General features: G+C 42.4%; 1 protein-coding gene across 2 annotated transcripts in view; it reads right to left on the reverse strand.

Moving 5' to 3' along the window:
- Nucleotides 1-395: 395 nt before the first annotated feature.
- The window catches only part of rspo2 (R-spondin 2), an 82,013-nt gene continuing 62,475 nt past the window's right edge, over nucleotides 396-19,933 (reverse strand). For both annotated transcript variants that reach the window (XM_007563013.2, XM_007562939.2), the window contains one exon: nucleotides 396-1,953. In XM_007563013.2, coding sequence (XP_007563075.1) covers nucleotides 1,838-1,953 — 116 coding nt within the window. In that variant the 3' untranslated portion in view covers nucleotides 396-1,837. The remainder of the gene's footprint in view (nucleotides 1,954-19,933) is intronic.

Consider the following 19,933-nt stretch of genomic DNA (forward strand, 5'->3'; position numbering starts at 1 on the left):
AAGTTTTTCGAAACTGCCGTGTTTCCAGTGAGTGAATTTACTTTTTAAATCTCAAATTGTGCAGATATATAGTCAATGGAAACACAGTTTCTGTATGCCTTGTATTTTTATTGTGTTTGATACTTATTTCCCATGTCTGTCCATGTCATTTATGGATTAATTTATAAAAATTTCTTACCTCAGATTACCTCAGCTGCCCATTAGGAATATATTTCATTGACATGTAATACACACACACACACACACACACACACATATATATATATATATTAATGTTCAGTGTTGTTTTCCTTCACTCTAACTGCAGTCAGAAGTTAGACAAGAACACGACAGCTTCAGAGTTTGAGCCACATATATTATAGCCACGGACAGTAATGAAAGGGCTTTTCATACAGTCACATGAAATGCAGTTTTAATAAAACACAATGTACACATATGCAGTCCTATGACCATACATTAGCTGGAGCCTAATTATTAAACCTAGAATACATCAAAGCATAGTTTCATTTTTTTCTCCTTTTATAAAGCATCAAAATCAGTAGATGAGGTCAAACGAACAGCCTACAACACTTTGCATGACAGAGATATGCACTGATATAAGGAGAGGATATCTCAGAAAAACACCGACAGCGTGAGGCCAAATTTCTCACTGAACAAAAAAAATTAGAAAAAAAAAGTACAAAACTGAATTAATAAATAAATCAAATATATACCATATGAATGAAATTGCTATGAGGTGGCTAAGTTTATTATGTTTTTCATTATTTTAATCTGTAGCTTGTATTACAACCATTTTTTTATTATTATTATTTCTAAAACATTTAGAATGGTGACTGACTCAATACTGAAAATACAGTAATAGGCTTTTATAATTAGATCAACTATGTACAAGTCTGTTGCCATGCTAGTTGAACAACTAAATTTTCTTCTTTTCTTTAATTAACTGACACTATACAGATACAGCATTAAGCGGTCTGAACGTAAACAGTTTGTGCTGAGAATAAAATATTTCGCAACTATGCATGGGTTTTTTTTCTTCTTCTTCTTCTTAATATTACTCTGGAAAATATACATAACATAAAAGGCCACACATGGGAAAACTCTGTTTCCATTTAGAGGGAAGGAAGGAGAGGGGTAGCTTTGACATAAATATATGAACAAAAAAACAAACAAAAAAAACAACCAGTCTCTCTTGTTTCAAGATGCCATTTTTTTTCTTCTTCTTCTTCAGTCCATTAGCATCATTTGCTTCAACCGAACCTTCTCTGCTTCTTCGTCCTGGATGGATTTTTGTCACATCCGTTCCCTCTGGTGCAGTTCAGCTCGCCAACTCCCCTGACTCCTTCCTCCTCTTTACCTGCCGCCCCTCTGGCTCTCCCGCCCTCCAAGAGTTCTCCTCCGTCTTCCATCGCATCCCCCCGTACGGTCTGCGTTGTTCGTTAATGACGGGAAGTAAGTTCAGTTCTGTCAACTGTGAAGGTCCACAAGGCGAAAAAAAAAGGGGGGGAATGGCGCTGGGAGAAAAATAGAGTCACCTTAGCCGGTCGCAGCAACACGGGAGGGGCGTCGGGGGCGGGGGGAAGCAGTGGGAGGCAGAGCGTGTACAGGTACTGATGTCTCGCTTTGTACGGCACGGGTTTCTTGGGGTGTGGGGTCGTCGGTGGGGTAGGTGTGATGTTTGCGTCCTGGTGGGCGGAGAGAAGGAGGAATGGGAGGCGAGTGGGGAGGAAGGCAGCGGGAGGGGCTGTGGTGGGTGAAAGTTGTCAGTCAGAGTAATGGTGCAGCGACGGCTAGCAGCTTTGCGTTGGTTTCTGTGTTCACTGGGAGGTTTCAGTCCTTACTGGCTGGAGCGCGCAGAGGCCAAGTGGTCGCTGTGCTGGTTCTGGGCCCGAAACCGCAGCCTCTGCTTGTTCTTCTTCTTTGGCTCTTTGGATCGGTGCTTCCCTGAATTACCTGCATAACACACATAAACACACACACACACACACACACACACACACACACACACACACACACACAAGAACAAAAGATTAATTCAATTTTTAATGTGATTCTCCACTGGAACACAGTCTGATTTGTTCGCCTGCAGGATTTATGTGATAGACTAACATGAACTAGTACATTGATTGGTGCTATTTCAATGAGACAGTGCATATTAATACATGTACAATGTTGCTTAGCAAAATGATAATTTGCATCCACAGTCCCATAAAGCAAGCAGCACAAAATAAAAACACTCATACGATTTCATACATAAAAATAAGAAATACGGTAGAAACAACAACAACAACAAAAAAACTCAGGAAAAAAAACTTTTTTTTTTCAGTTTACAAAACCATGTCTGTCACGAAAATAACTAAAAACACAAAATTCCTCATAGACGCCTGACTATAAAAATTGTTCAACACATTGTTTAATAAATAAAAATGTGGAAAATGGTGGACTTTAGCTCATTTTATAATAACATTTTAAAAGAAAATCCAATGCTATCAGTGTATTTAGAAGATTCCTGTTTAGCAAGTAGAGAACACTGTTGTCTAATTTAAATTCTGTATGAAACGATTGGTTCTGTTGGATCGACTGTTGAACGAAAGCAGTTAGAAATCCTGTTTTCAGTTTATCAAATAAAGTAGAACACAAATGGAAAAATCTGCTCAGGTCAGATGAAATCAAGACTTTAGATTTTGGCTCAGATGCTAGATGCTGCATTCACTCAATTCCCAAAAGCTAAACATGATAGTAGTGGGAATGTGTTACTTCTGCAAGGATGAGAAAGACAGTCAAAATTGTTGGGGAGATGCAGAAAGACAACAGAGAGAGGATTTCAATGAATGGAGGTTTACCTGTTAAAACTTATAGCACAACTGAGATACAATGGAAACTATTAGCAAGGACAGCACAGTGGTACACTGAGCCTGTAGGTTATCTAGTTGCTACGCAATGTACACATTGAGACTGGAACTAGTGGTTAAAATTACAGTTTATGGATACATCATTTGGTGACTGGAATTGGCAGATATTCAGTTTGACATTATACCTGCAACCCACCCAAACTCTATGTTTGTATTTGAGGATGTTGAAGCTTTCTGAAACGACTCCACACAGACTGACTTTGTCTTCAAATGTGAGAAAGAAAAAGTTCCAGTTTTCCTTTTTTTTATTTAAGTTGAATGTTTTGGGTGTGTGTGTGTGTGTGTTTTTGTAGATCTCTGGAAAAGTGTAAAACATTAATAATTAATATTTAAAGTAGTCAATGAGACAGACTTTTGGCTTTCAGGGAGCTACCGCCAATTTGACGATGCGTCATCCTGTCAGCGCTGGGGTTCAGCTTGCCTCACTTCTCAGGGCCGCATTTCAGTTTTAGAGAAACGTCTGTTCAGCCCGACACATTTGGACGCTGCGAGAACGGACAGGGAAGATTTAAGTGTGGGATGTTGCATAACTCCTTTTCAAAGTTTTGGAAAGGTCCCCCTGCCCAAGGGTAATCCGTCCCAGGTTTCACTGGAAAGGGCAAAGCACCCTGGGAAACTTCTGCTGGCGTGTTGGAGGCTGCGCACCCACCGCTCTCTCTGGGACGGTGCAAACTTTGGCTACCGAACCACAAGGCAACAATTTGGCTGCCAAGGCCACAAATAAGATAACGAGGTGTGTGCGTGTGTGTGCACGTGAGAGAGAGAGAGAGAGAGAGAGAGAGAGAGAGAGAGATGTACGTGTACATGGGGGGGCAGGGTTGATGGGGGAGCGACTGTGAGGAGGGAATTTGAGGGAGAAAAATCTCTAAATGGCGTGGGGAAGGCGGTGCGAGGCTTGGATGATGAAAAATTATCTGGATCTCGATCTGGAACGCGGCAGAACAAGCCGCGCTATGGTTCGTCGACGGGGTGAAGAGCGGGAAAGCGCTGGAGGAACTGCAGTTCTCGCATGCAAGCCCCAGTGCCGGGTCCTATTACTGCACTTGTTCGGGCTTCGGTATTTCTCACACAGAATGTAGGTAACGGTGTGTGAAATGTGGCATTATCGCTAATTGCCTCCTTACATGCCGGGCCCCCATGGTCCCCCCCGACCCTCCTACAGAAGACCTGTTTCTCATTGTCCGCACCGCGTTGTGAGGTACATTTTAAAAATATTCACTCTTTAAACTGATGCACATGAGATATTGCTTCGCGAGTAGGGTCTCCGAGCTATTTCCTGTAATTAACCCAATCTTGTTAATCTTGCTTTTCTTTTTTTTTCTTCTTCTTCTTCTTGCTTTTTGTTGATCTATACTGTTGCAGTGAAGCTTCCCGCACACAGTACTAGGGGAAAAAAAATGGCCTTTGAATTCTATCTTTTCCATCTCACTCTCATGCCCTTAATTTAAAAAAAAAAAAAAAGAAATATTATCAGGGGACTTTGTATACTTGCTGATTCCACTTTAGATTTTTCTGTGTGAATTACTGTACAATAATGTTTATTGTAGCCAATCTGAAGCTCAAAGACATTCTGGTGTATATGTTCATGTTCCTAATTGCTCTGTAGAGGTCATTTCCATCCAAAAACAGCGTTGCTAGGTGCCAGATAAACATGTTCGTTTGTTTTTTCCAGCTCGACATGAATTACTCTTGATGGCAATAAAGTGTATGGTGCAGCATTAGACTCCCTCTAGGCCCTCGCGGGCCATTCTTTGTACGCAAGACGCAGTTAAAAAGCAAGAAAGCCCATGCTTACGGCAAATGCCTGGAAATAAGAGCGAAGTAGTTTCCTCAAGATTCTTTGTGAATGGGTTGGACGATTGCAAAGCAATCCAGAGAAAATGCACATTAAGACTGGAAGAAACGTTTGAACTTCAGGTGCATGGAGGAAATGAGCTGGAGACTGGAACGGGCAGGTTTTCAGTCTGCCCGGCCCTGACCGCTGAGACGGGCCAGTCCTGAACTTGAGAATCGGATTTTCTCCAAACTGTATCCACACAAAACACTGACAGGCTGCACTGAAAACAACAGTCAGTGGTGAAAAGGATGTGATGTTTGCAACTTTCAGTGTCAGAAGTTTTTTTTGTTTTTTTTGAAGGACAATTTTGTTTACAAAGACTTCATGATTTATGTTATTTGTTGCTTCTCTTATTTTAATTTATTTTAGCTATTTAAAATGTCTTCCAGTTCCAGTGTTAAATGTTCATTAGATATAATAATGTTCTTGCATTATTGCGCCATTACCACTATATTACTTGAAAATGGTCTCAAAACAACAATATTATCGTTTATCGCGATAACTTCTGGGGCAATTTATTGTCCAGCAAAATTTGTTATCGTGACTGTCTTATCCAAGACGTCTGCGCTTCGTTCAGGCTGCGAGAGAAAACGAGTCTTGCAGCAGATAAAACAGGAAGCCCAGACAAAGTACGGCAAAGTAGCTCTGTTCGATCCTCTTCTACCTGTGTCTGATGAGGAACATGTTGGATTTGGAAATGTTAGAAGACACTGTATTCTCGACAATATTCAAAAGAGACCGCTGTTTTTGTTTTTGTTCCATGCCAGCCGCTAAAGCAAGATGGTAAAGGAATTAAAAAAAAAAAAAAAAAATTGCAACAACAAGTAGTTTTTGTTGGAACTAGTTTTCAAATTGGCAGCTCAAAGCTTTACAAACACTGATTAATCATGAAAATATGATTGAAAAATTATTTCTAGTTGAAACAAAAATACCCAGCATTTTTCTCTCGTTGTTTAATTTAAAACCTCAAAGTTTATGTGATTTTACTCTATACTGACATCATTAAACCAATAACGATTATCTGTTTCAGGTATTTCAATGCTGAATTTATTATGCGCATTTCATACAACATGTATAATATAATGAAAAGGTTTTAGGCAGGTAGAAAACTAAGGCTGCATCTCGGGTTGAGTGTGAATCCTAACGCCGCAGTGAAGAACAGCCACTCTGTCACCAACGTGAGGCTGTGGAAACCGGGTCAGCATCACAAGGTTTAGCATAAAAACCAGATGCAAGGCAGTTAATTAGGGGGATGAAGTTTTCAAAGTAGTCGGGTTTCAAGATGTGCGGTTCAAGCAAGAAATGGGCAATACTGAGGGTGGTAAACACTGACGGCCAGCATTTTCATCAGCTCAGGACTGGCAAAAAGGGCTGAGATTCTGGGACAACCATCCACCGTCTGGACAAGTCTGAACCGAAGGGCTGTTCTGAGAAACAACAACAACAAAACACTACCTCTGATATGGAAACAACAAAAGGTCTCAATTATACACAAAAAAAACCTAGGATTGGGATTGGAAAAAAAAAAAAAAAAGGAACAGGGGCGTCTCAATGTGATATATTTGTCTGAACCACAGAGGCAGTTTTTTCACCGAAGGACCCAGGACCGCCTGGCTACGACGAAAGCACTTTGAAGGTTGACGCATTTCCAAGACTGGATTTGGAGATTTGGTCCAGAATACCAAGAAATACAGGCAGGTATTTCTTATCCATCATGCAGCGCTATTAACAGCGGGACAAAAAGGAAAAAAATAAGAAATCAAAATTTACACCGACATCAATAGGAGCCATATTCACTTGCAAAGAACAGCAAGTCCTAGACGTGATGGTCTGGCCCACACAGAGGCCTGATCTCGGCATCACTGCAGCTGTCTGTGATTACACGAGGACACGGAAGGATCTGAGGAAACCTACATCGACTAAAGATCTGTGGTTAGTTCTTTAAGATGTTTGAAACAACTTACCAGCCAACCAATTAAAGCCTGTGCAAGTGTACATTGAAGGATTAGTATGTAGTTCAAAGTGCAGACGGGGGTTGGTGGTCACGCCAAACATGGTTTTCAGGTTTCTCGTCTAAACTGCAGTTTTCTTTCGAGGCTTCATCCGGTTCTTTGTCTGCACTCTTTCCTCCGCTGTCTGTTTTTTTTTTATACGTTTCTCCACTTGTGCTAAACTCTTCCCCAAGCTTTGGAGATTTATACCCATTTCTTACTGCACTCAGTCGACAAGTTGTGACTTTTATGAGCCAACACATCCTCAGCAGAGGCTGATTTCTTCCAATTATATTCCTCCCTCAACAGCCTCGTCGTTATAAATCAGGGCCTCGGGGTCGGGCTCCAGCAAAAGAAAAAAAAAAGAAAAAAAATGAACGGATGTCACTTCATAAACTCACCTCAGCAAGGATCATATTTCACCGAACCCCGAGTCTCGGTGTTGACAGCTAGAGGGCAACCAATCCCCACACAAGGCCCCCTTCCCCTCTCGCATCGGATGCAGACCCGGTTTAGATTGTCCATCACATCCGCCCTGTGAACTCCCATTTAGCCTTTTCCTCGGGGGCACCACACACTCTGAACACTGAGCTTTCATCATCTCATATTTACAACCGATGTAATCACTTAAGCTGATTACCAGGGTTCATAGGGGAAACAGTTTAATTTCCCTCAATTGCTTTCAAAACCAAGAACAAATTCATAAATCGTGAGTATGCGGAGATAATTTCGTCTTGGAAGGCTCGGCGGGTTTCAAATCATTGTCTGTCTTTGTTTTTTTTTTTTTGTTGGGTTTTTTTTTTGCGCCATAACTGGCACCGCTCTGGATGGAACGAGAGGACTGTGGCTTTTATAAGTAAATCACAATCCATCTTTACAGTTTCTTTCCGCTCTGCTTGCATTTACTATCACTCCGACAAAACCACAATTTTGCCAATGTTTGCTCGTCGTTCGGAGATCCCTCCCCCCCCGACGACTTGGAGTTTGTCTAATTTGGAAATGAAACATAAATCAAAGAAGCAAACAAAAATCTCCGGAGCAAATCAAAATGTTGTTCTTTTCTTTTTCATTTCTGAATCAGAGTAAAGGTCTGCGGTGGCATGTGCCCCCCCTCTCCCCCTCCCACTGTCAGACTTTTTTCTTGAAATACTGTGTTTATGCAGTTCAGTGAAAAAGCACTTCCCTTACTAAAGTTTTTTTCTTGCTTTTTTCTTTTTTGTTTGTTTGTTTGGTCACGCTAAAATCAGATCGTCAAATAAATTTTATATCAGACAAGGATAATCAAAGTGAATACAAAATTCAGTTTTCAAGTCATGGTTTCACTTATTAAGAGAAACCAACCTGGACCGATGAGGAACAACTTAATGTCTACCTTCATGTAAAACCTGCTTTTGCCACTCATGGCGCCACCAACTGGGCCAAAGCCAGAATTCAGTGAGTTTCTCATCACTGTGGAGGAATATTAGTCCTGTCTTCTTGGCAGAATTGTTTTCATTTCATCTACAACAGATGGGCTTTCAAATATGAGTCGCTATAGTTTAAGGTCATACCCCAGCCACTGGATCAGATTTTGGGACTTTAACTAGGCCCCTACAAAACCTCTTTTTTTTTTTTCTGTCTTTGATAACTGGATTTGCTGAGGTGTTTTGGATCATTGTCCTGCTACAGAACCGATGGTCGAACGTTTGCTCCAGGGTTTTCTGGAAGAGAGCAGCACTTATTGTTGCATCAACAGCTGCATTTTCATTCACCAGGTAACTACGCAAACTGGAATTACAAAAATAAATTTGATGAATGGAAACACGTCAATTTAAAAAAAAAAAAAAAAAAAAACTGCAACAGAAACACAAGTCACCTGACCAACAACTGGCAGAAAAGACAAAGACGACAACAGCACGCGGTTGGTAGGATGATGTTCGCGGCATGTTTTTTTAATAACTTATCACGTGAACAAACTTTTCCACGTGTGATCTTAATTGCGCTTCTTACTTAGCGAAAGTACCGCAATTGACTTTTCTGGAATATTGCCCAAATTTTACGCGTGTTTTGTACTCGAAACGCTGCTGGCGACGACAAGTGATCTAGATCCCGACTGGGCCAATCCGCCCAGGCTGTCACACTGCCACCATCATGTTTGATCGATGGATACATGTCCTTTTTCTGAACTCCCTTGACAATTTGATGCCACGGGTAACGGGAAGTGTCAAAACCTTTCCATTTTTCCACAGAAAAATTTAAGCCTTTTTACAAGGCGAAAGGACCTCCATTTTTGCCTTGTAGTGCCTTATGGAAGCCATTTTTGCCCAACCTCTTTCTCATTGTAGAATAATAAACACTGATCTTAACAGAGGCAGGTGATTCTTGGAACTTTAGTCTTTGCTTTATTTTAGGATTTTTCAGTCTTTGCTTTTCACACTCAGCTCATTCTTTGGCTTTAATATTCCTTGTGGCTTTGTTCTATATGCCAGTATTTTATATAAATTTCTATTCTGCTCCGAGTTGCAGTCTGTAGTGACGGTTAAATCAATCTTAGTTCCTGATTTCCTGTTTCTTTGTTGGCTCTGGGGTCACAGTCTGTAGAATGGTAAATGTCCTGTGCTTGTCTCGGCCTTTTTCTAGACTCAGACCACCAAGGCAAAGTGGAGGAAGTATTTTGCCCAAGGACACAACGTTTGGGTCGGTTATAGAACAAAACTGTAGTTGTCTCTCCCGACTCCCCCCATTTCTCTGTGGTCCTTCTTGTAGTTCTGCTATCAGTGTCCGATCTACCCAGGTTTTTCCTCCTCTGACCCTCCCTGACGTCACCCATCTCCTCCTTGACTCATTCCAGCAATCAAGCTTCCCCGCATAAATACTACATGCTTCTCTCATTCAGTGTTGGATCATTCCGTTATTCCCACCGGCATGTTTCCCCTGTGTTGCTCTCGTGGTGCTCCGGATCTCTCTGGACTTTTGTTTTTTGACTGTTTTTGCCTCCTGTCTGCACTATTGGGTCCAGATCTTTACCGTTTTATGACAAAGCGATGTGCGTGTGGTCATGGGTTTATCTGTGATCCTCTGGATGAGTCATAAAGTTGCTCTTGAAGTCATTTTTAGTAGGATGGCCTGGGATGCTTCATTACTTTTCCATGGTTTTCCTAAAACTTTAGAAAAGGCTTTGCAACACGTTCCGTATTGACAGATGACAATAACCTTATTTCTCGTTTGCTGTTGGATTTCTCTTGATCGGGGCATGTGACATCTTGTGTCCACTTGTGACACAAGATGTCACAAGTGGACATCTTGTGACCTACTTCCTGTTGTCAGACAGGTTCTGTTCAGCTAAGCTCTTGATTCTCTGGCAGGAATCAGGTGTGGCAAACTAAACCAATGAAAACAAATGGGACAATTTATTTATTTATACAAAGAGCCCAGGTTGGTTCGGAAAGCTTCTTTTCTCTCCTGTAAAATGAAATGATCGTTTAAGGACTGCTTTCCTCAGGATGTCTCTGTCTGATGATCAAATATAGACATATAGATGATTGGAAACAGATGTGACTAAGACCAAAATCTTGAAGACAAAAAAAAAGAGAACAGCACTATCTGTGTGTGTGTGTGTGTGAGAGAGAGATTGAGACACATACCCTGCAAGCGAGTGACTGTAATCTTCGGTATCACCTCTGTGAGCTTGAGAAATACTTAGTGTCATTTCCAATCTTTCCAGTTGCAATACCCATGTGAAAAGAAATCGTAAACCTCCCTGCGCTCACCGTGATGGACGTTCCGCAGTTACCTCTCAGAACCGGTCCACCGAAACTTCTTTTCTCTTTCACATTTCTTTTTTTTTCTTCTTTTTTCTTCTTGTTGCTCTGATGCTTTTCGAGGCGCTCAGCAATAAGTGAAATGTGTGCCTTGCTGGAGATCCCGCTAAGAGTTAAGCAGTCTAAGACGTATCATGTTATTACGCTCGAACGCCAGAATTATATCTCCTTGCAGAATGGCAGTGCGACTGCTTGTCCAACTGATGCACTGAAAGATAATCAGTCAAATCCATATCCAGAGGGAAGGAAGCCAAAGCCAAAGCTCCCTTCGTCTGGGTCAAAACTAATATCTTTGTTTTTTTGGAAAAAGGGACCAAATTCAAGAAAACACCTCGGCGCTGTATTCCAATAAAAATGCGACTTTTGTTTACTTTGTCACTAAACCGGGTCTTCTGAGATTTCTCGGCTCTTAAAGAAAAAAAAAAAACAACCTTTATTTAAAAGTTCCTTAAATTCCTGCCTAATCGCTGAAACCGTGACCCCCAAGGAATAAAAAAAAAAAAAAAAAACAGGAGCGAAGCATCTCGAGCGTTGGCATGAGGCGAGTGCCGTCATGCACTAACGCTCTGGTGACAGCGCAGGAATTGAAAGGTCTAATCTTATCTCCTTTTGCCTTGCGGCTTGAGGAAAATCAATGGCTGACCTCGAGAAGGCATTAAGACGTACGGTAAATGGGATCGTTTGCCACTGAAAACGCGCCCCTCGCTCTCCTGTAACTCAATCAACGGCAGGCGGTCAACTAAAACCCCCCCGTCTGAGGACACGGAGGGATGCGGGGAGGCGAGGCAGCGATGACAACAACATCCACGCCGCTTTGGAAGAGAGATTCCTCAGGACTCACGGTAGGTAGGGCCGGAGTTTTCTTGGCTCCTTGTCTTTTTCACAAACAGGCCAAAGCGGAGGCCATTATTTGTGAGGGAAGGAGAAAACTACTGGCGCCAGTGAGATTTGATTTCAGCGGCAGAAATTGGATTAGCAGCCATTAAGGGCCTCCTCACACATACATTTATAATGCTGTGAAGGGGGAAAGATCTGCAGCCAGCCAGTACTCTCCTCAGTCACCCACTGACAAGCCCTTCTGTCTGGGAAAAGGTTACAGATGCTGACACTGCCCTGTATTACTGTTCAACTTAGTTTTGCAGCTGATTTATAGGTGGGACTGAATGATATGACCTTAACTGACCCATAGTTCATTAAGGCGTAGGCCAGAGGGGGAAGCCAAAGCTTATAATGGGGCTTTGTGCTGTAACTCCTCGTGCGGTGGAAAGGCTCTAGAAGGGCTATGTGACATTTGTTATGGCGGAGAACTCGACACTGGTGAAAACACACGTTAAAACGCAAAGAAATGTTCGGCGAACGTGGGTGCAGAGGGGGAAAGACGCCTGGTACTGGATGGAAACTAAAGGGGCAGATGTGCAGACGAGAAGGAGCAACAATTACAAGAAGCTCATCTTGCTAGCCGGCTGACAGGAGGTTCTCTGCACAGCGTCACTTAGCACTAACAGGGTTACTCTGGATGACACATTTTCGCTCAAATGTTTTCAGTCTGTCCTCCGGTTTTCCCCCCGTGCTTCTGCTTACTATCACTGTGCCACTGGGTGCGAATGATTTAAAGCATACGCATTCCCAGTTTCAAAAACCTGCTGTTGAGAGAGAGGACTGGTCGTTATTTTCTCATCTGCGACTGGTTCTGGACTTGCCAGGAGGCTTAAGAACGCAGGTTAGCTCACTCTTCAGCTCCTTGACACCTCGTTGCAGTGACTGTGAGTAAAAGCGAAAGCCCAACTCGGAGATTGATGCCTCGAAGAGGAGGAATCCTTTCAAAACACGTGTGACTGACACGGTGATTAATGTTCCGATGGCGAGTGCTGAAAAGGCCATTTTTCTCCCTCTGGAAGTGGTTCTTTAGCAGCAAGACGGATCCAGAGCCTGTCTAAAAAGGGTAGAGTAGAGTTGATGCCCCGGGAGTAGTGATGTTCTTTTCCATTAGACCACATCGGGTTTAGACTCACACACGCCGCGATTTTCACAATACGGCGAGTGATCAAAGGTTGCCTCGCGTCGCTTAGGTTACGAGAGGTCATCAGGCTCTCTCAGGGTTCGAACTTATGTCAAAACTTCAAACCTTTAGACAGAAGGTTTGAGCGTACATATGTACACAAACTAAAAAAGACAAAAAACATATTTTTGATGAGCGTGCAGAAAACATTTGCTCATTTGCAAAATGAAAAATATTTCAAAATTTTACTTAAAAAATTCTACTCCTTAAAAATACTGCTTTGTTTATTTTATCTGCACAATATTTTCATTTTAGAACCTTTAGACACTTTATCTATGCCCATTTTTCTTTTGATTCTGCAAGGCAGACAGAATTGCAGCATTCGTGACCAGATTGTGTCTCACACCTCAAAACTGATGCCTGTGACAGTCGTTGGTAAAAGTCAGGTCTTGTCTGATGGAGCCGGGGTCAAATAAGAGCTCTTGACTTTCAGTCAATTCCTGACTGAAAGTTTAAGTTTTTTAGATGGTAAGGTACCATGTCATGTTTTGCTGCGTTTTAAAAGAACACATTGAAATAAGCAAGGCGTTTCCATTTACTGAACAAAACTCACAGCGAGTTTTAACACAATGCCGTGATCTGCAAAGCTGCCTCACTTTTTTAGTGTGTGCATGACAACGACATGTCATCAAGAGTAACAGATATTTAAAAATGGTAAACGTAACAAATATTTTAAACATTAATCTATCAATTAAACCGATTGAAAGGCTTGTATGGGACTGAAATGAAAAATGAGGATGAAATGGGGAGTGACTTTGGTTAATCCAAATTCTTTCCAGTCTTCTTTGAGCTGCACACCAAATAAGACGCGACTTTGAAGTCTCAAAAGCAGATGTCTGAGCTGAAGACAGCCGGACACAGCAACAGGGGGCGAGATGTCCTCATCCGTAGCGGTGAAGCAGTTCGGTCATTATTCCAAATCGTTTGGTGGGGGCACCAGACACCGAAAAGGAGAAACTGGGTCTGCAGAGTTAGATCACATGACGTAATACGGTTTCTGGTCTGTGACTTCCTGCCAACTGCTACAGTTTTCCCACTTCCACTCTGAGCTGCCAAAATATAAAGACTTATAGTTTGGTTTTTAAGCAGAAATCTGAGTAAACATTGGCGCCCCCTGCAGCAAGAAGAGGTCATCTGAACGGAGGCCTGGTGTTTTTTTGCTAGTCACTTTACAGAAAAGAAAGAAAGAAAGAAAGAAAACATGGAAAACAATTCAGTCAGTAATATACAACAGTTTTGAATCCTTATTGATCCCTTGTCAACAAATGGAACCTTGCAGCCTGTGGATCTGCGTGGCACCAGAGTTTCATGAGTGCACCGTCAGCAGCCAGGCGCTGCACAACAATCACACAGACACGCGGCCGGCGCAGAGAGATGCGCTCCGAAACCACAAGACTCGAAAAGAGATGTGAGCAGTCCCATCCGCGGTCTGCTATCTTCCAACTACTCATCGACACATCTGGGCCTGAGCACGCGGGGGCTCTCTTGCCCCCCACGGGCGGCCCGGGTAAATGAGGGATAATTAGCTTCAGTTGACTTTAATGAATGGCTTAATGTTGTGTTTCGTTTCTGATGAGAAAAATATAAAGCCGGGCACTTATCAAAGGGAGGCCCCGCGCCGACGATCCGGAGGGCGTGCTGCTGGCGTGGGTCTGTTTGTTATTGTACTTGTTGTGTGTTAAAGGGGGGGAGAAAGAAGGGCGCTGCAGGGAGCGGCTTGACATGCGACCGCAGATCCAGAGATCAGGAAACCTGCTGGGATATACAGTAGCAAATTCATCATTCGAGCCCGTAAGTTACTACAGATGTGCGCTCTGTTTGTTTTTCCTCAAAGACAATAACAACCGTGGCACTCAACTTTAATTTCCACGTCTTCGGCAGTGAGATGAGATCTCCATAAAGCCTTTGATCCGTCTTATAATTCCCACATGCTGAGATATGAAGCAGGAAATGTCTCGCAGAGTTATGATAGTCATCCGTCTTAGCCACCGATAAGTGTATTGTGCTCAGCTGATGAAATGTATCATTTTTCAGCAGACACGAGACCCGGCGCAGATGTACTTGCTCTATTTAATCTTCGGTAAAAAGCTGCGCTTAAGGCTGTGATATAACTGTCATTACATTTGCACCACTTTACAATGACACACCACCAACTGGCAGCCGCCGCCGTTCTGTCAAAAGAGTGAAAGCCAGTAAAAATCGACTTGGAAGTTTAGCTCGGCACACATTGACTTTTTACGGCAAACCAGGCTCGGCGTCCCCACAGTCGAAGTGGAGTGAACCGCAAGCATTCGCTCAGCGAGACTTCACCGATGTTCCCGTGTCCGTGTAAACCAGCACCTCACCAGGATTACCTGTGCAATTTTAAAAGCACCCCCGTGCCCGCAGTGGATCAAGGCAGGAAATGCAAATCCTGCAATGGAGGTGAATTCCTCCCCTGTGGCATTTAGCAAATATGTGGAACATTCATTATTTGTTTGAGTGGGGGGGTAGGAAGCTGAAACACCAGGATCTATTGGGTATAATGTTAGTCTGGACTTTGAGTAACAGGGGGTCACCCCCATGGATGATTATGGCATAGGGATTTACCTGGCTCACCCACCTCCCATGTGCATGTAAGCTTTGACCAAAAGCCCCTCCACCCCCCTTCGGCCTCCTGCACGGTACTGCCTGAGCCCTCATTTCAAGGAGGAATAAAACAGTAGTTAACAGCTGTGAAAAGACACGCAGGGGTACCGGCTTGCATGCATGCACCCACATGAGGCCTTGCTTTTCTTTGCCATTTTCTTTCCCAATAACAAAACTTGTCATAAAAAAAGGGGGCACAAAGGGGACTGTCTCTTTAAGCTGCCACAGCCCTTCTCAAGTCAACCCCTCGAGCTGTCAACATCTCGGAACGATGTTTGCATGCACAATTAAAGCCAGCCCTCCATAAACAGGGGTTGCAGCCGCTCCTTTGCTTAGTCAAAGAGCTTTTTTGAAATGGAGTAAAGAGCCAGTAAACTGTGATTATATGCTTGTGTTAGTTGGGGTGTTGCTGCTGAGTTAATAACTCAATGCAGCGTTGTCAACTTTCATGAGCTCGCTGAGGAGGACAGATTGTCGCAAAGTCAATAACTAAATGCGGTCCTTAGGTAGACATCTATGTACTGCTGCGATTATCACCTGACTTTAATTGTACTCCACGACAGTTGGATTGGCATTGGGTTGTATGCACCTGAATTATAATGTGATTATGATTGCATTGCGCTGAAATTAACTGGACTAATATTAATTGAAGTTAGACCTCTAGTTGTTATCTTGGACAGGGTTGCAGTTGTCTTGTAGCAATAAAGTCCTGGTTTCTCTGTCTGGGATCTCTCTGCATGGAGTTAGCATGTAAATCCTGTGTGTGTTTAGGTTCTGTTGGATGTTTTTTCTGTGACGGATTGGTGACCTGTCCCGGTTGTACCTTGTTTCTCACCAAAGGAGATAAGCCCACGGTTTATGTTGTTGGCAAAGATGATACATGGTAATAACTCAAACAATGACTAATGACGCGGTCTGCTGATTTAGACAAGCAACTAAAACAAGTCTTTCTTCACGGACCGCCATTATTGAACAAAACAATAAACTAATCAGACTTCACTGAAACGCTTCTAAAGGAGAAAAGTAAGAATTGGCAAACTGTAAAATTATGCTGTATAGTAATGTTCATATCAGTGGGTTTAAGTCCTTAAAAATAATGAAAAAGTTTGTTTGCTGGAGATGTTTAGCTTTTACAGACTAGTTAGTGCAACGTTCACATAGACTAAATGGTCAAGTCAGTATATACAGATTGGCTCTTTTTACAACAGTAACACAACAAGTATGAATTTTAGTACCAGCTTTTTTTTTCCATCAATAGTCATATTTAACATTATGAGGTCATTTTCTTTGAAGATTTAAGCAACATATACAAACCATTCACTTCAATCCAAATGTCACATTAGGTTTTGGGTCATTCTTGGCTACTATTGAATAACCTTAGAATTAGATACTTATTAAAGCCTAACCCAATATGATGAATCCTACCCAAGCTCAAGATATTTTGTTTAATCGACATGGCTCATTTGACCCAGGACTGAGTTGGCAACATAACCCAAACTGAGTCAGCTTTAACACAACACATTTGAGACTTTGGGAAAAAAAAAACATTGTTACATAATAACCAGAAATTAGTTATATCTACTGCAAACAGTGTTTGTCACTGCAGTTTTGCTTAAATACGTGCCATAAAATGCATCTATTCCATAATGCCACACAATAGGCTAGAGTTGCATAAATCACGTCTCATTCTTTCCTGCAGGAAGCTAATCCTCTGTCAAACTGAGAAATAAATCTTGCCAATCATATTGTCTCACTTATGCAACCTTTGAGGTTCATAACCTTTTTGACAAAGTAGTGGCAAATCCTTTTTCTCTTTTCTTTTTTTTTTGCTTGGGAGAAGTATTTGTAGAAAAGTGTAACTTCTAGGAAGAAAGGACAAGAGGCTCACCAAAGAAGGTAACACAGCTTCCACTACCTAGTGATTAGCAGACGCTAAATGCTGATGTGACGTTGCAACAGTGTTTTCGTGAATCCTCGAAAGCCATGAGCGCCGTAAGCAGTGATCCGAAAAGAAACACATGATTAGCAGTGCGCTAATAGCATCAAGTGGGGCCATGCCAACTTGTTTCAGCGAGGCTTAGTGTGAGAATCTCTACGGCTGCTCTGCTATGCTCTTTCTGGAATGTATTAACGTGTGTGTCTCTGTGTGTGTGCGCGCACTCATAAACTACAGGCTCGGCTCATGATGCGTGCCCTCCGGTCGACCTTGCCTCTGTGCAATTTTAAGTGAGTGGTCTAAATGGTAGCCTGTGATGTGAAACCACTGAGCAGAATTCCTAAACATTGTTGCGAATGCCGTCTGCTGAAACAGTTGTAAATGTTGAAGGCGAGTGTTGCCCGAGCAGGCCTTTACAAATGCCAGCTGGCTGTACAATCTCAATAAACTCCGTCTGATCAGTGATGAGGTGGTCCTTTTCCACATTCGGTACAATGGTGTGTACTGGAGGATCAAAAATACTATCGCATTTCAAATATCTGTCTTCAACTCTACCCTCTCATCCAAACATGCTTACTTCTCCTCGCTCACAAAAGACTGAAACGCTGAATGCCAAACCCAAAGCTTCATCACCGCAGTTCAAAAACCAACGGAAGAAACTGGAGCGGCTGTGTCCAAGTTTCAAATTTGGTATACGCATACGAACTGTGCAAGAGGGTTTGACAGTCGTAACAATGCTAAATAGAGTGATATGGAAATATCAAGACATAAAAATGAGACCATATGTGGCCTGAAAAGACAGATGCTTACAACTATGTTCTACATTAGTGTTTTCCACAGAGAGGACACGCACACTGTCTCTCTTTTTCTTTATTTTTTTTCCCCACCATGCCTGAATCCCCATTGTCTCAGGGAGACTGCAAGGGGAACAAAAAAGGATGTAGAAGGAAATTGTCAAGCACGAGTCTCATCTCTGCACAAGTCCTCTCATGCCCCCTCCTTCCCTCTACAGGGAAATTCAGAAGGAAATCCCTCCTGGTCATGGGGGGGGCACAACTGTCCCGAAACAAGACCAGCTCTTAACAAGTGGGAAGCCAGGCTAAGTCTGACAGGCTTAGACACAAAAACAGAGACAGGGGCCATCAGGATCACTCCACAATCCCCGTGCAATGGCGAGTGATGAAGGAATCAAGACGGCCCGGCTCTTTTTTGTTTTCTTTGATTCCTCGGCTAACTCTCAAACGTGGGTTTTGTTTAGTCTCCTGTGATGACTAAGCGGACTGCGCATATCTTTTGATAAAAATAGTATCTTAGTTGACATTGGAAGAAGGGGGCGAGATGAAGGGGTAGGGGGGCGTTTTTGATGTTCGTAGAGATCCTGTTGCACAGGCACAGAGGTAAAGGCCAGTGCAGGAAGGGCTTGATCCTCTTTAAGGCCTGCGCTGCATCAAACACTTGTCAAACACCAGGCGGACAGACAGCTGAGTGGCTCTGACAGATATGATCACAGAGAGGGGCAGCTAAGAGTCACAGCCTGTTCAAGACACAAGTCACACTCTTGTCAATAACACGCCTTCAACTGACGGGAACGCAGACAGTAGGCCTCGACGCATATGGCAGGCATTTTCCTGTTGTGATTAGCTGAGTACGATTACGCCGCAATTTCCACGGTCATTTAAGGGTCTCACCTCTCCGAAGAGAGGTTTGTAGCATGTCACTAGGATGTAGCATACAGAAATCAACTCAAAGGGATATTTAACCTCCCCTCCAGCTAATCCGGAAGAGTGCTCTCATAGCTTGTCGGGATCATGCTCTTGAACCCTTCCACTCAGCGGGATGGCGCGTTTGTGTTTTGAAAGGATTTGATATGTTACCTGGAACGGCATGAGTGTCATGACATTGACCCGTTAATCATGTCCTGAAGTTTTCCTTGGAGAGATATCTCATTCAAACAATGCGGTACTTTACAAGAGTATGTATGTCAAATCTTTTCCATGTTTTGGCTTGCTGCAACAATCTCAAAGATAAATTTTAGGACTGTTTTTTTTTTTTTTTTTTTTTTTTTTTTTTTTTTGTGATACCACACAAAATAAGTGTGATGGGCAAGAAAAATTATAGATGGGTTTTAAGAAGATTTTACAAATAAAAATCTTAAAATATTGGAAGATTCAAGTTTGGACTGGATTATTCTAAATACGCAGTGTTCTAATGTTGTTCTCCTGCTGGAAAGTTAAACTCCACCAAGGTCTCCAATCAACAGGTTTTCTTTAAGTCTAGCATGTATTTAGCGCCGTCCATTTTCCCATCAACTCTGACCTTCTATCACTGTTCATAAAAAGAGCATCCCCCACCATGGTGCTGTCATCACTGTGTCTGGCCAATGAGACGATGAGATTAGTTTTCCACCACTTACGTTATGTTCCAATTGTCCAAAAAAGTTTTATAAAAAGTTTTATAAAATTGAGCGCATTCTCATCTCTGAGAGCGATGAGAATGCGATCAATTCTCTTCTCTCTCAGAGATGAGAATTGATCTCTAAATGGGACTTTCTCCCATTTAGCTGGATTTCTCTCGTACATTTTCAACTGGGCCTATCAGAAGAAGTAGGAGTTGTGAACAATGATGTTGAGTTTCTGCCCTGTTTTATAATTGTAGTTTTATAATTGTAGTTCGGCAATGGCAGCAGAAAAAGCTTTTTGGCCACGATTCAAAATATTGAATTAACATTAACAAAGTACTGAGCCATCTTGTTCGACTCAGCACTTTTCTC

The sequence above is a fragment of the Poecilia formosa genome, unplaced genomic scaffold, assembly GCF_000485575.1.
Source record: "Poecilia formosa unplaced genomic scaffold, Poecilia_formosa-5.1.2 Scaffold0, whole genome shotgun sequence".
In the NCBI taxonomy this organism is placed as follows: domain Eukaryota; kingdom Metazoa; phylum Chordata; class Actinopteri; order Cyprinodontiformes; family Poeciliidae; genus Poecilia; species Poecilia formosa.